This window comes from Bos taurus, chromosome 6 (genome assembly GCF_002263795.3).
Source record: "Bos taurus isolate L1 Dominette 01449 registration number 42190680 breed Hereford chromosome 6, ARS-UCD2.0, whole genome shotgun sequence".
Lineage (NCBI taxonomy): Eukaryota > Metazoa > Chordata > Mammalia > Artiodactyla > Bovidae > Bos > Bos taurus.
Genome location: NC_037333.1, coordinates 97,805,465 through 97,822,345, shown reverse-complemented (window position 1 = coordinate 97,822,345; position 16,881 = coordinate 97,805,465). Strand labels below are relative to the sequence as shown.

Below are 16,881 nucleotides of genomic sequence, written 5' to 3'. Positions count from 1 at the left end.
AAGGATACCATGTCTCCACTCCATTTTGATGTGTTCCTGTGATCCACTAGGAGAAGAGTGTGCCCTAGGTAGCTAATGCCCTGTTAGCTTGGGCCCAGAATTAAAATATATGGAACCGATGGAAGCCCAACCAAAAGCCTAGGTTCCCACCTGGCCTACCTGAGCCCAGCGATCTAGGCTAAACCAGGAGAAAAATAAATGCTTGTGATTATAAGCCATGAACAATTGTAAGATATTTTATAATTACAACGAGAAGCAAAGACTTCCCTGGGTTTTTCTCAAAGTGAAAGTCACTCAGTCATGTCTGTCTCTTTGCAAGCCCATGGACTAGATAGTCCATGGAATTCTCCAGGCCAGAATACTGGAGTGGGTAGCCATTCCCTTCTCCAGGGGATCTTCCCAATGCAGGGATCAAACCCAGGTCTCCCTCATCGTAGACAGGTTCTTTACCAGCTGAGCCACAATTCTAGTGGTTAAGAATTCCCCTGCCAATGCAGGGAACATCAGTTTGATCCCTGATCCGAGAAGATTCCACATGTTGAGGGGCAACTAAGCCTGTGCACCCCAGCTACTGAACCCCAGCTCTAGAGCCTGTGCTCCACAACTAGAGAGGTCACTGCAACAAGAAGCCACGCATCTCAAGTAAAGAGAAGCCCCCACTTGCCACAACTAGAGAAAAGCTCATGCACAGCAACAAAGACCCAGCGCAGCCAAAAATAAACAAATTGAATACTTAAAGAAGGCAACTAAAAAAAACCTCTTCCTAGTTTTTAGTCTTTCTGGAGGCAGACATTTCCTTTTCCCAACTAGATGGAAAGGGGAACATATTCCTTCAAACTCATTAAACTCTTTGTGAATGTATGTTAATTGCTCAGTCATGTCTGACTCTGTGCAACCCCATGGACTGTAGCCTCTCAGGCTCCTTTGTCCTTGGGGTTTCTCAGGCAAGAATACTGGAATGGGTTGCCATTCCCTTCTCCAGGGGATCTTCCTGACCCGGGGTCTGCTGCATTGCAGGCAGATTCTTTACCATTTGAGCCACCAGGGAGGCCTGGAACTCTGTGTCCAAGTCCAAATAAGCAAGGCCGAGAAAGAAGAAGCACTTCCCTCTCTCTGTGTGAGCCCTTCTTTCAAGTTCCCATATCCTGTCTCAATATGTGCCTCCCAGGATGATTGATATTGGCAATATCTACTTCCTCCAAGGGAAAACCCTATTCCTAACCACAGGTATGGTTATAACCTGAACAGGACAACAACCTCAGAACATAACAGAGGAGCCCCTACTTCTATCCTTTGTAGTAGAAAAACAAAAATGACTAATATGGAGGCAAAGGAATCATAAAGCCAGAGGAAAAGTAAATGAACTTTACTTGATATCAACAGATGATCTTAGTGGTTGGTTTTGTTTTTTAGGTGGTTTGACATTATTAATCACATCCTGCACCGTAAGTGAAAAAACCTGGCATGTGTTCAAAGTGATACCCATCTGCATCCGTGAGTCTGAATCGCTTCAGTCGTGTCCAATTCTTTGCGACCCCTGTGGACTGTAGCCCACCAGGCTCCTCTGTCCATGGGATTCTCCAGGCAAGAATAATGGAGTGGGTTGTCATGCGCTCCTCCGGGGAATCTTTCTGACCCGGGGATGGAACCTACAGCTCCTGTGACTCTTGCATTGCAGGTGGATTCTTTACTGCTGATCAGGTATTCTCTGATTACCAGAGAATCCCTGATACTGATCTGCTACTGCTGCTGCTGCTAAGTTGCTTCAGTCGTGTCCGACTCTGTGCGACCCCATAGATGGCAGCCCACCAGGCTCCCCTGTCCCTGGGATTCTCCAGGCAAGAACACTGGAGTGGGTTGCCATTGCCTTCTCTGATACTGATCTACATTCCCTTATTCCAAACCCTTTCGTAGCAATGTGTTTTGGAATTGAGGATATTTTGAGTTTTAGAAAGCAAGTGCACAAATTTTAAGAACTGTCTTTTTTTTCCTTTTAACACAAACTTTAATGGATAATTTACACGTGTTATAATAAAACACATCCATTGTAAGTATACTCAATGAGTTTAGGCCATGGTATATGCCCTTATACAACCAAGACCACAATTAAGGTCAAACACATTTCCACCACCTCAGAAAGTTCCTTCCAAACTCTTTACTGCTACTGCTAAGTCACTTCAGTTGTGTCCGACTCTGTGCAACCCCATAGACGGCAGCCCACCAGGCTCCCCCATCTCTGGGATTCTCCAGGCAAGAACACTGGAGTGGGTTGCCATTTCCTTCTCCAATGCATGAAAGTGAAAGTGAAGTCGCTCAGTCGAGTCCGACCCTCATCCACCCCATGGACTGCAGCCTTCCAGGCTCCTCCATCCATGGGATTTTCCAGGCAAGAGTACTGGAGTGGGGTGCCATTGCCTTCTCCGAACTCTTTAGCCTTTATCAAATTCCATAATCAAACACGTTCATATTTCTGCACTGACATATGTATATTCACATGAGATGTTCTGATCAGAGATCAGATCAGATCAGTCACTCAGCCGTGTCCGACTCTTTGCAACCCCATGAATCGCAGCATGCCAGGCCTCCCTGTCCATCACCAACTCCTGGAGTTCACTCAGACTCATGTCCATTGAGTCAGTGATGCCATCCAGCCATCTCATCCTCTGTTGTCCCCTTCTCCTCCTGCCCCCAATCCCTCCCAGCATCAGAGTCTTTTCCAGTGAGTCAACTCTTTGCATGAGGTGGCCAAAGTACTGGAGTTTCAGCTTTAGCATCATTCCTTCCAAAGAAATCCCAGGGCTGATCTCCTTCAGAATGGACTGGTTGGATCTCCTTGCAGTCCAAGGGACTCTCAAGAGTCTTCTCCAGCATCACAGTTCTAAAGCATCAATTCTTCGGCGCTCAGCCTTCTTCACAGTCCAACTCTCACATCCATACATGACCACAGGAATAACCATAGCCTTGACTAGGCGGACCTTTGTTGGCAAAGTAATGTCTCTGCTTTTGAATATGCTATCTAGGTTGGTCATAACTTTCCTTCCAAGGAGTAAGCGTCTTCTAATTTCATGGCTGCAGTCACCATCTGCAGTGATTTTGGAGCCCAGAAAAATAAAGTCTGACACCGTTTCCACTGTTTCCCCATCTATTTCCCATGAAGTGATGGGACCAGGTGTCATGATCTTCATTTTCTGAATGTTGAGCTTTAAGCCAACTTTTTCACTCTCCACTTTCACTTTCATCAAGAGGCTTTTGAGTTCCTCTTCAGTTTCTGCCATAAGGGTGGTGTCATCTGCATATCTGAGGTTATTGATATTTCTCCCGGCAATCTTGATTCCAGCTTGTGTTTCTTCCAGTCCAGCGTTTCTCATGATGTAATCTGCATAGAAGTTAAATAAACAGGGTGACAATATACAGCCTTGACGTACTCCTTTTCCTATTTGGAACCAGTCTGTTGTTCCATGTTCAGTTCTAACTGTTGCTTCCTGACCTGCATATAGGTTTCTCAAGAGGCAGGTCAGGTGGTCTGGTATTCCCATCTCTTTCAGAATTTTCCACAGTTTATTGTGATCCACACAGTCAAAGGCTTTGGCATAGTCAATAAAGCAGAAATAGATGTTTTTCTGGAACTCTCTTGCTTTTTCCATGATCCAGTGGATGTTGGCAATTTGATCTCTGGTCCGTCTGCCTTTTCTAAAACCAGCTTGAACATCAGGAAGTTCACGGTTCACATATTGCTGAAGCCTGGCTTGGAGAATTTTGAGCATTAGTTTACTAGCGTGTGAGATGAGTGCAATTGTGCAGTAGTTTGAGCATTCTTTGTTCTAGAGAACATTAATACCTTATTGTCATATTGCTCTTCCTACTAAATGAGTTTGCCATAAGCTTCCAGAAACTTTTCAGTTTTCAAAACATTTTGGATTTTAAAATTGTTGATAAGGGGTTTGTATATGTATTATAAAAAGTTATGTGATAATGAAAAAGAAATAAAAGTGATAATTACACCTATATAGATTTACACATGATGGTTGCTTTATAGAGACATCCTGGATTTATGAAAATGGGCCCAAGAGCAAAGGAACTTGTAAATAATCATTTGGAAATGAATATATTTAAAAAGTTAATAAAATTTTAACTTGTGTGTACTTTGTATCTAGCAGTGTATCTGGCACATAATAGGTGTCCAGTAATACATTTTGTTTTTTCATCTAAGCAACTCATACCTCTACACCATCCTTTTTTTTGTTTTAATATATTCCTGAGAAACTCTTTTTATTTAAAATCTCTTAGATTTTTCCTGTTAGTTTTTGCCTGTCACTTCCTGTAAAACTGTTCCGTCTAGTGCTGTAGTCATCAGCCACGTGTGGCTATTTATTAAATTAATAACAATGAAATGAAATGAAAATTCACACTAGCCATGTTTCCTTTGCTTGACAGCCACAGGTGAGAAGTGGCTACTATCAGATGGTGTGGATACAGAACAGTTCCACCACGGCAGACAGTTCCATAGGATAGAGTGCTCTGTCCTCTGTCGTATTCACCACTTCATTCTCCCTGCCTTGCTGAGTGTTTAGGATTTGGTAGATGATCAACAAATACTTGCTAAATAAACGCTTTTAGTCCATCTGGAAAAGCCCTGAGGCAAATATAAACAAAATTTCCCTTTTGTTTGAACAGTGGTGCTTAGGGGTTTAAGAATCCTCTCCTTGAAAAAAGTAAAAAGTTATATTTATTTTAGGCTGTATTGTAGCTTTGGTTATTACTAGTTTTCAGTCATGGTGCTCACCACATGCCAGGTACTGATCCATGTGCTTTACACATAATACCTTATTAATCTTCATGACAACCTTGTGATGATACTTTTATTTCCAGTTTATAGATGAGGAAGCAGAGATGCAAGAGGAAAGTAACTTGCTTAGGTTCACACAGCTACTAAGTAGCAAGGCCAGAATTTGTACCCAGGCAGACTGGCTCCAGAGGCCATGCAATTAATCACAACACTGAGCTCTTTGTGATTATTTTTTAATAAGGACCATTTTGTCTCTTTTTTCCACTATTTAAACCTCTCTATGTAATGTTCTTATTTATTGCATTTAGCTAGGATGCCCTGGAAAATATTAAATAACTGTTATAACCCTGCATCCTTGTGGGTCCCTGATTTTACTGTGCTTCTGCCTTTTTACTCTAACGCATGATATTACTGTTGTTTTCTGATGATAATCTTGATCCAATTAAGGAACTGTGCTTCTATTTCTAGTTTGCTGAGCATTTTTAAAATTCAGAAGTGGCTGTTGAGGGCATTCCCTGGTGCTTCAGTGATTGTGACTCTTTCCTTCCACTGAAGGATGCCTGGGTTCTATCCCTGATTGGGAAATTAGGATCCTGCAGGCCACACAGCAAGGCCCCCCCCCCCCCCAAAAAAAAGCTCTAATATTGACTGTGGTGATGGCAGCATAACTTTGTGAATAAACTAAAAACAACTGAATTACACACTTTAAAAAAAGAGAAATGGCTGTTAAATGTTATATGAAACATCTCTAAGAAGTATCATTTGGCTCTTCTTCTTTAATTTAACAAACGTCCTAAGTAGATTTCGTAATGTTAAATCATCATTCTTGGAATGAAGTGTACTTTGTTACAGTGCGAACTTTTTTATTACTGTGTTACTGGATTTTATGTCTTAATACTCAATTTTGTCTTTGTAACAAAGTCATAGTGAGAATAGGATTCTCCTTTTCTTTTGGTGCTCTTTGCCTTGGGGGGGTTTTTAGTATACAGATTATGCTAGCCTTGTGGAATAACCTGAGAATTTTTCTCCTTTTGTGGGAGTCTTTGTTTCCCTAGGTTCCAGCCCAGTTTGGGTACCCATCTCACTCTCTTCTTCCTTCCGGAGGTGCCCCATGGTAACCACGAGGATGTTTTCTTTCTGCTGCTGCTGCTTAGTCGCTTCAGTCGTGTCCGACTCTTGTTTTCTTACACTAGCCCTCAAAGCTCTTCATAAATGGAACTCACCTACTGATCCTTAAGAACGCCTGGGCATCATTCAGCTTTTTCAACATTTCCTTGCACAGACCCGGACTCTGCTAATTTCATGCCACTTGCCTTGCTAAGTCCTAACCATAGAATTTGAGGTAGACGGGATGGGTGTGCTGTTGATTCTGGCAAAATAGAACTAACATTTGAGGCAGACAGTGTGTGTAGCTGCTTGACACCCCTCACTTTACATGATCGTCAGGATCCTGGGAAGCTTTGTTATTTTTCTTTTGTAGATGGGAAAAGAAACTTGATAACGTTATATACCAATTAGTGAAGGTGCCAGAATTTGAAACCAGGACTGCTTGACTCCACAGTGACTTTTGCTTCCACTACAGCATGCCTCACCTCCTCCATTGTGTTCCCAAGCTTCAGCCTCCCTCGTTGACCTGTTTGTCCTCCGTGCTCCATTAGCAATTAGACTGCACCACACCATTTATATTTCGTATACTCTGTATATTTTCTGTTGTTTCCTCTGCAGTTTTTGCCTCACACAGGGCAGTTACTAACGGAACCTCTGTGCGTGTGCTGATCCGACTCCAAATTTGGGTATCTTTTCTTACTTTATAAAAAGAATAGCGGGAAAAATACAAGGAAAAGGTGACCAAACACCAAGAATTTGGATTGTGTTAGTCTTGGCAGTACACTGTTTAAAAAAAAAAAAGTCCCTTTCAAAATAAGTTTAACTCTGCGTGCTGTTCTAGGGGCTTTTTAGCGACCCCTGCAAAACAGCGCCTCAGAAACTAAGAGATTATGTGACGACCGATCACTTTCCCACGCAAGAACATCAAACAGCGGCAAGACGCTGGAAATCGCACCTACTGCACAGACTTCCTAACAAGGAAAGCTGGACGATAAGGCAGTCCCTCCAACCGCAGGCGCGATCCCGCGCTTCCCCCCCACCCCCCTCCCGGGCTCAGCCGGATGGAACATTCCATGCGAAAGCTTTGACAGAGCGCCCACTCGGCGTCACGTGGAGCCGGAGCGCACTCGCGGAGCCTTGCGAGATGACGCCGGGTAGGGTTGCCAAGGGGTGGGGCCAGGCGCCGCGGAAGGGGCGGGAAGGAAGCCGGCCGGAGAGGCGGGGCTGGCCGAGCGGAGGGGCGGGCCGAGAGGGGCGGGCCGAGAGGGGCGCGCGGGAGGGGAGGGCCCAGCGTATTATGGGATGCGGCGGTGGAATGGCGCTGGGCGCGTGATTTTGAACAAACCCGGGTCTGTGTCTCGGAGGCGCCGCCGCCGCCGCGGCTGCTGGGAGCCCAGGGAGCGCGGCGTGAGAAGGAGGCGGCGGCGCCGCCGGCTTTGGTGAGTGTCAGCCCGCCAGGGTGGGGGCCCCCGGGCAGGCGGGCGGGAAAGGGGGCGCGCGGGAGGGGGCGCCGGACCGCCCCCTCCGGGAGCCCGGGCTAGAGGGGTCATGGCGGAGAGCGGGAACCTGCAGTCTTGGGGGCCGCCGCGCCCCATCTCCCGGGCCGCAGGAGGCGGGAGGATCCTCCGGGCTCGGCCCCTTCCCGCCGGCACTCGAGAGGGCGGCTGTCACCCGGCTGGGCCGGCGCTCGGCCGGCAGCCCGCCCTTCCCGGCGATCCGGAGGAAGGGCTCCCGCGGCTGTTGACACGCAAGCTGCGCGGCCCGAAGAGCCGCCTTGTCGGCCCCGGGTTTCTGGGAACCGGTTTGGCTGCTGTGTCATTTTGTACCAGCCCCTCCTTTTCCCTGCTGCCCGCCGCCCCGTCCTTCCTGTGCCCGTTTGTAGTGGTGTCTTCTTCGTGTCTGTCCGTTTTCCTCGCGAAGCCCACCGGCTAAATGTCATAATGTTCCCGAGGTGCATGGGTTAGGGAGCGGGCCAGCACTCAGCTTGGCCAAGCAACGGTAAGCACCAAGCGGAGTGCGGGTGGCCGGGGCTGGCGGTGGGGAAGTAAAGTTTACAGATGAAAAAATTGGGAAGGCTGGATACTCTCAGCGTCTAGCCGGCTGCATATAGAAAACGGCGACGGGCTTGGGTGATGCTAGCACTCGTTTAAGCCTGAAGCTATCGACTTTTCTATGGAGTTGTCATTCAAGCCAGGTAAGGAAATGAAATGCCTTATTCAGCTTCTACCCCTTCTCTTCTTAAACTAACTTCTGAAAAAAGACAGTAGAGTGGCTCTGTTCGAAACCTGGAAATTCAGTTTGCTCATTTCAGATAGATCTTTTAGAGCTTATGGTGTAGTTGAATGGTGGGCACAGAATTTACCTTTTAAAAAATGGGTGGTTATCAAATCTGAAATTAGCAAAGGTAGCCAATTTAGTTTTTTAGAAAAATTTTATTCCTTTCAGAAGCCTTGCAGCTTATGTTTTCTTGTTATTTCTTTGATGATTAAAACATGCCTATCTTCTCTTTTAGTTATTTATTAAACTACATGATGAGAGATGCTGGTGGAGCTGGGTAGGTAATTCTAGGGTCTTTTCTAAAGCACGCTGCTTATTTTCACTGTATCAAAAATTTCAGCGGCAGATTTTTTTTGTTAATTTGATGATTTAGATTCTAAAAACGTTTGGCAAAAAAAATTTTAACTCCGAGGTATATTTTCTGTATTTTAGAGATTGTTCACTCATGAGTAGGATCCGTACGTTTTAAACCTAGTTACTCTTTGACGTCTTAAACCAAACGAACTGGAAGTCACAGTGTTTATGGACAGAAATGATCAGAGGAGTTCGCAACTTTTATTTTGAAAACTTAGACGTCTTGACCACGGTATCTGCGTAAGAATCAATGCCTGTAAATTTACAAATGTATCAGAGAGGTCTGAAGTGCGGTGGGAAACAGCCCATTCTGTCAAAAGCGGTGCTGGCGGTGGAGGAAAATGTCAGAGCTGGTGAATGACACTCCAGGTCTTGATCCTGTTGTTGTTGTTTCGTGTCTGCGATGGACACCGCACATCAAAGGCATTCCATCATCTCTCTCAAGTTGCTGTCCTGAAAGTGGCAAAGAGTGGAAGCTCTTGGTGGTCCCTCTGCCCCCTTACGCTTTTTTTTTTTTCTTCTGCTCTTCAAAACAAAAGTATGCCGGACTGGGGACCCTGCAGGTAGCGCGATTTCCCCTCCGTGGCGGGGTGAAAGGTCTCGGCGTGGGTTGTGTGTGCAGTGGTGTCTCCCCGAGCATTTGAAGGTTGGCGGGGCCGGCGGGAGGTTTCCCCGGATATGTGGGTGTGCGCCTCTCGGGAGGGGAGGGCCGGGGAGGGGAGGAGGAGGAAGGGGGAGGTTACTGGCGGCGGCGGCAGCGGCGGCGGCCCGGGCTCGGGCTGTCGGGGAAGCTGCTGAGCTGTGATGGTGATGACGAGGTGAAAATGGCGGATCTTTCGAAATACAATCCCGGCCCCTGACATACCAGAGGCGGCGGCCGCGGCGGCGTCGCCACCCGGGACTCCGTCCGCGGCCCCAGGGTTCCCCAGTAGCGTTCCAGGTCCGGCAGACGAGGGGAGGAAGCGGCTGGCCGGAGCCACCGTGCACACGCAAAAGCAGCACCGCCCGGGCTCGGGATTGCCCGGGACCTTCTGGAGCCCCCACCTCGGAGCCGGAGGGAGGAGAAAGCGGCCGCCGCCGGAGGTAGAGGAGCCAGGGGCTACCCTAGGGCTGCTCGGTTGCGAGGTCGCTTTATTTGTGGGGAGGGGGCGGGTGGGCGAAGGATCGCCCCGCGGATCAAGGAAGGGCTAGTTTAGAGTGCAGAGGATCGGCAGGCTCGTCATGACATCAACATTATTCTTTTGAGTATTAAGAGGACTCGAGTTTGCTCTTATACCCAAGGCTGCTGCTGAGGCCTAGAGGAACCGCTAGCAGTTATCCTGGTTTCCTGATTGAATGTTTAAAATATCCACTCCGGCGGGTGTTGGTTTGATGATGTCCAACAGTTTATAGGGTTGTACGTGTCTTTAGGGAGGCCAAACGTTGTCATTTTATTCTGCATTTAAGCTCTGGGTCTTAGATTATAGTCTGTAACTTGTTGGGGTGTGGATGTTCACGTTTTGTGAGCCTATGGACCAGTTCTGTAATCACTGAAATGTTGTCTCTTTCTTTGATGGCTCTGTCATCTATAGAGGACTCCTTGGCCCCTGCCATTCGGCAGATGACAATTGAGATACTGTCAGTCATATCAAATCTATGTGTTTCCCTGCCTCTCATCCATTTCATGAATTCAGAGAGTAAAGTGATGGGAGATTTTACAGTAGATTTTATGATCCAAGTGAAATACAGCTTTGGGAGCCCTGTTTTGGTTCACAAGTTTTGCCTTCATTGTTAAGAAGGAAGTTGTGATGACTTGATGCTCACACTTGATATGAGTCAAATTTTAAGTTGGTTAAAGACGAATTGAGACCTCTGGTTTTTTTAACCTACTGGACTTTTTAGCCCTTTGTTTCAAGAGCTGGAGAGTTGGGCTGATTGAGCTTTTGACAGCCACAGTCTGGTTTTGTTAGGTTGCTTAAAGATCCATGTGTGCTTTAGATTGTGCTGCAGATCCTCAACAGTAGTGTTACTGAAAAGTTACGTATGAATCACATTTTTATACATTAACTTGGGGCCCTCTGATTTTTTTTTCCTCCAGCTTTTGTAGTGGTGGGTTGGGTCAGTTGAAGGTTGAGTATATGAGTGAACAGAGAGATGAATGTTTAAGAAATGTACCCTGGTAATGTTTATGATTAGCAATGGTTTTCCATATCCAAGTTTCCTACAAAGAGATGATGTCATAGCATGTCATACAGTTTTATTCTTTGTGTGTTCTGTTCAGAGAGGAAATATTTTGTGTGTATGTGTGTGTATAGCTTGCACATTGTGTGTCCAAATTTATTCACTAGAGGACTGAGAGACCAAAAGTATTTTTTCGGGGGAAATAACTGAGGGGTACTCAGAGGTTTTAGTTAATGAGTTTTTTAAATCGTTTTTTCCTGATGTTTTATCCAGTAGGAATTTGATTGTTGTTACTGTTTTTTCTTATAACTCTTACATTGCAGTTGTTTGGTCTCTGCCGACTCAGATGCTAAGTCAGTGCTAAGAATTTTAAAAATAAAATAAATGAAAGTCGCTCAGTCATGTCCCCGACTCTGCAACCCCATGGACTATACAGTCCCTGGAATTCTCCAGGCCGGAATTATGGAGTGGGTAGCTGTTTCCTTCTCCAGGGGATCTTCCCAACCCAGGGATCTAACCCACATCTCCCGCATTGCAGGCAGAATCTTGACCAGCTGAGCCACCGGGGAAGCCCAATAAATAATAAAGAAACATGCTTATTCATTGGCTTTTTTTGTTTTTGTTTTTTAAATCACCCATTGCCATTGTCTTTTTGTCATTCCTTGTGATTGTCTTTAAAGACCAGTTTTTAGATTATTGTTGAAAGACTTGCTTTTTAATAGTTAGAAGTGTGTTAGCAGTGAAGAGTTATGCCAGTGGAGTTAGTCGGGTGTCTTTTTTGGTGAAGAGGAGCATTGAAGATTCCTGCTACTTTTTTTTTTGAATGTTACTGTTGGATATCTACCGTGTGTCGCGTACTGTGCTAGGGCTTGGAGACAGCTCAGTATCTTTGCCTTTGCAGACTGTTCATGGGGTTCTCGCAACAAGAATACTGGGGTAGTCTGCTATTCCCTCCTCCAGGAAACTTTCACTTTTGGAATTGGTGGAGGTAACATTGGAAGGATAGGTTGGGTAGGGCCGTAATGCAGAAGGCCTCAGGGGTTACAGAAAATGTTTGAGTAGGAGAGTGACAGCCTCAGAGGTGCACTCAGGTGAGATAAGTCCTGTAGCTTTTTCTGTGGGATGTGTCGCAGATAAGAGAAGATAAAGGTGAAAAATAACAGTAGTTGGCTCTGAGCTTCGGAGATTTAAAAACCCTTGGTTGCAGTGGGAAGGAAATATTGTGAAGGTGTAATCTGCATGATATATGACGGATTAAAAATCTTAGGAGGAGGGGATTCCTTGGTGGTCCAGTGGTTGGGACTCCGAGCTGTCACTGCCCAGGGCCCTGGTTCAATCTCAGGTCATCAAACTAAAATCCCACATGCCATGTGGCACAGCTCCCCTCCCCCCACAAATTATAAAAATTAAACAAGATAGAAGTCAGGAGAAGCTAATTTAGATAGAGAAAGAAGAGAAGAATTTTCATTTGTGCTGTAGCATACCACATAACTATCTTCACAGTAACTCTGCTAGTAAACTGGGGCTTAAAGAGATTAGTGCTTAGGGATACACGATAAGCAATGAGGAGAGTCAAGATTTGGAAACACATCTTTCTGATTTGAATCTCCATGTTTTTTCCTCCATGTTAGTCTTACAGCATGAATAATGTACAGTCCCCCTTTAAAGGGGAAAAATATTGTGAATTGTCAGGATTGGCCTAAATAGTTTCACTGTATTAAAATACTTAATTTTTAGATGTATATAAATTCCTTATGCTTATTGCTTTTAGGGAAGTATAAATGAAATAAAAACAAAACTATAGAGCCAGTAAAATTTAGGGTGATGAATGATGTTTTGATGAAATGGAAACTTTGCTTGCATAGTCTGCCTTGACTAGACGTGGAGCTTTCTATATGCTGTGTGGGGGTATGCGTGCTCAGTCACTCAGTCGTGTCAGACTCTTTGGGACCCCATGGACTGTAGTCCGCCAGGCTCCTCTGTCCATGGAATTCTTCAGGCAAGAATACAGAGGGGGTTGCCAGGTTCTAGTCCAGGGGATCTTCCTGACCTCCAATCGAACCCCTTCTCCTGCATTGGCAGGCAGATTCTTTACCTCTGAGCCACCTGGGAAGCCCCATGCTGTGTATCATATGATAACTCAACTCCTACACTATTTTTCTAAGTTTGAGTGTCACAGAACTTTGCTCCTTAAATCACCGGTTAGGTGGTTTGACTTCCACGTGGCTTAAATATGTCATTTAGCTTGTAAGATCGTCATATACCTTTTTCTTTAGCCCACTCTAATTCTGGTACTACTGATGGTGGTAATCCAGAATATACTTTTTAAAAAATATATTACTGAAATGAAAATACAAACTTCCCAGCATTTCTTCAAGACTCGTGTCTTACAGTCCATTGCTCCCAGTTTAGAGAAATGTAATTCTGTACTTAGTTTTTGAGTTGTTGATGCTAGACTTAATGAAAGCTAAAATCCAAGTAGTATACTTAACCAGTTAGTGTTGGTTGTAAGCTCTAGGTACAAAAGTATAGTTCTTAAACATCCAGGTGTTTCTGTCCCAACATCTGACAAGTTATTTATAATACGGTGGTAGTTCACCACTTTATATGATTATGTGCAAGAGTGAAAATAGTTGTTTACCAGGTTGTCCTCCACCTGTAACTAAGAAAAAGAACAGTGCTTCAGCTCTGGTAATAGTCTCAAAAAAAAAAAAAAAAAAAAAATGTGTGAAAGCATAGAGCATTTGTCGTTTCTATCTTACTTTGTTTTTATGTTGTATTTATTTATTTTAATGTCCTAAATCAGACCCTCCATTTATCTCTGACTTGAACTAATTACTATAATAGCCTTGTAACTGGTTTCCCTGCCTTCCATCCAATAAAACTCCAAGATGAAGTTAATCCTCCCAAACTATAGCTGTGATCATGCCACTCTTCTGTTGACTTCTAAGGTCTGTCTGGGCAAGGGCTTTGGTTAATTTCCCTCTACAAAGTTGGGAAGCAATACATATTTGTTAAGTAAATACTGATAAAAATTAAAAAGTAGTTTAAAACTAAAGCTTTAAAAACGTTGTTTTATGAGCAGAAAATATTGGAAGCATGGGAAATGTGTTGTATAAATGGTATTCTTTTCTTTCCATACCTTGAGAGGTAACCCTTAATACACATGAGGTAAACTACAGCTCCTCTATCCTGTCGGCTTGTGAAAATCCTCTCTTTCTCTCTCTTCTTGGAGTGGTCCTCAGCACAGGGGTGATGAGGTTGCATGTGCTAGGGCATATCTTCCATTCCTAAGGGATAAAATTAGAGTGATGATTCATGTCACTAGATGGCCAAACCCTTTCCTGCCATGCCCACAAGCTCCTTCTGAGAGTTTTCTTTTAGCGGAGGCCACCCTGTCCTGCATGTGACCCTGATTGAAACAGCTAGGGATGTCTAATCATAAAGCAGTTATTACAATCTGCTCAGTGGCCTGTGAGGTGTGCTGGCTCCAGAACTCTGCACAGCCCATGCTACTTAGAGACTGGCCAGACCAATCAGACCTTTTCTGGTTGGAAGTTTGAACTTTACTCCTACTTCCAAGGGAGACTCCTAGTCCTATAGCTCCTGGTCTCTTTTAATAGGACCAGTCAGAAGAGGACATGTTCTTCCTAATAACAGAGCTTTAAAATACATAAAGAACTAAAAATGCACAGGAGAAACAGACAAATCCACAATCATATTTGAGAATTTTAACAGTCTGTCTCAGTAATGGATAGAAGAGGAAAAAGAAAGTCTGGAAGGTCTGAACGGCACTCTCAGCCATTTCGACCTGTTGGACATTTGTGGGGCACTCCTCTCAGCAGCCACAGAACACAGGTTCTCTTCAGGTGCATGCGCACTGTTCACCAAGATGGACCATGCGCTGAGCCTCAAACAAGTCTCCAAATGTCATCTCACACAGTGGAAATGGTAGAGTATTACACTCTCTGACAATGATAGCAGTAAATTAGAAATTGATAATAAAAGGTAGAAAAATCCCCAAATATTTGGGGATTAAATAGCACACTTCTTTATTTTCCATTTGTCTAAGATGCAATCACAAGGAATATTAGAAAAGATTTGAAGTGAATGATAATAAAAACATCGAGATTAGCAGAATGCAGTTAAAGCAGTGTTGGGGGAATTTTTAACACTAAATGTTTATTTTAGGAAAGAAGAAAGTTTTAAAATCAATGATCTAAACGAGTGTTGGCAAACTGTCTATAAAGGGACAGATGGCAACTATTTTAGGTTTTGTAGATCCCCCTCCCCCAACTATTTACAAATGTAAAAATCATTCTTGGTTGGAGAGCAATACATAAATGGACTGTGGTCTTAATTTGATCTGTAGGCTATGGTGTGTTGAATCCCGATCTGTGCTTCCATTTTAAGCTTCTAGAAGAAACAAAGTAAGCAGAAGGAGATAAAGATAATAGTCAATTAAATTAAAAAATGGACAAACTGTTGGGAAAAATCAGTGAAGCCAAAATGATTCTTGAAAATATCAATAAAACTGAAAAATCTCCAACTGATCAGAAAAAAAGGAGAAAAGACAGAAACTACCAAAATAAGAAATGAAGAGTTGCCATCTCTACAGACATTGAAATAATATTACATGTAACTTTATGCTAATAAATTTGGCAACTTAGAGGGATAGACATATTCCTAAAAAGATACAAACTATCAAATACCAAAGGTCATTTAAAAAAAAGAGATAACTGGAATAACCCTACATCTGTTTAAGAAATTGAATTTATACTTAAATAGATGGCTTTAGTGGTGAATTCTAACAAACATTTCAGGAGGAAATAGTAACAGTTACATGTAGATGCTTCTTGAAAATTGAAAAGGGGCAATGTCTCAGCTTATTTTGTTAGACTGGCAATTGTCCCCAGAGAGCCAGTACAAAAAACTACAGACCAAGAGCCCTTATAAGTATCAGATCAGATCAGTTGCTTAGTCATGTCCGACTCTTCGTGACCCCATGAATCACAGCATGCCAGGCCTCCCTGTCCATCACCAACTCCCGGAGTTCACTGAGACTCACGTGCATCGAGTCAGTGATGCCATCCAGCCATCCCATCCTCTGTCGTCCCCTTTTCCTCTTGCCCCCAATCCCTCCCAGCATCAGAGTCTTTTCCAGTGAGTCAACTCTTTGCATGAGGTGGCCAAAGTACTGGAGTTTCAGCTTTAGCATCATTCCTTCCAAAGAAATCCCAGGGCTGATCTCCTTCAGAATGGACTGGTTGGATCTCCTTGCAGTCCAAGGGACTCTCAAGAGTCTTCTCCAACACCACAGTTCAAAAGCATCAATTCTTCAGCGCTCAGCCTTCTTCACAGTCCAGCTCTCACATCCATACATGACCACAGAAATAACCATAGCCTTGACTAGGCGGACCTTTGTTGGCGAAGTAATGTCTCTGCTTTTGAATATGCTATCTAGGTTGGTCATAACTTTCCTTCCAAGGAGTAAGCGTCTTTTAATTTCATGGCTGCAGTCACCATCCGCAGTGATTTTGGAGCCCAAAAAAATAAAGTCTGACACGGTTTCCACTGTTTCCCCATCTATTTCCCATGAAGTGATGGGACCAGGTGCCATGATCTTCGTTTTCTGAATGTTGAGCTTTAAGCCAACTTTTTCACTCTCCACTTTCACTTTCATCAAGAGGCTTTTTAAAGTTCCTCTTCAGTTTCTGCCATAAGGGTGGTGTCATCTGCATATCTGAGGTTATTGATATTTCTCCCGGCAATCTTGATTCCAGCTTGTGTTTCTTCCAGTCCAGTGTTTCTAATGATGTACTCTGCATAGAAGTTAAATAAACAGGGTGACAATATACAGCCTTGACGTACTCCTTTTCCTATTTGGAACCAGTCTGTTGTTCCATGTCCAGTTCTAACTGTTGCTTCCTGACCTGCATGCAAATTTCTCAAGCGGCAGGTCAGGTGGTCTGGTATTCCATCTCTTTCAGAATTTTCCACAGTTTATTGTGATCCACATAGTGAAAGGCTTTGGCATAGTCAATAAAGCAGAAATAGATGTTTTTCTGCAACTCTCTTGCTTTTTCCATGATCCAGCGGATGTTGACAATTTGATCTCTGGTTCCTCTGCCTTTTCTAAAACCATCTTGAACATCAGGAAGTTCACAGTTCACCTATTGCTGAAGCCTGGCTTGGAG

The 16,881-nt window shown here is 44.1% G+C and overlaps 1 protein-coding gene and 1 non-coding gene across 11 annotated transcripts in view; both read left to right on the top strand.

Annotated features, from left to right (window-relative positions):
• The first annotated feature begins 7,182 nt into the window (after positions 1-7,182).
• The window catches only part of LIN54 (lin-54 DREAM MuvB core complex component), a 64,730-nt gene continuing 55,031 nt past the window's right edge, over positions 7,183-16,881 (top strand). For 2 of the 10 annotated variants that reach the window (XM_005208164.4, XM_005208161.5), the window contains exon 1: positions 7,183-7,332. Coding sequence is in view for 5 of the 10 variants with exons in the window: in XM_005208156.5 (XP_005208213.1) it covers positions 8,432-8,447 (16 nt within the window). In the remaining 5 variants the exon portion in view is untranslated. Of the gene's footprint in view, positions 7,333-7,354; positions 8,448-8,602; positions 9,608-16,881 lie in introns of those variants that run through there. The other 8 variants (XM_059887301.1, XM_005208156.5, XM_059887300.1 and 5 more) reach the window with 8 other exon arrangements.
• MIR2447 (microRNA mir-2447) lies at positions 7,672-7,748 on the top strand. The gene has a single exon (NR_031260.1). It is a non-coding gene; the product is annotated as a microRNA mir-2447 (primary transcript).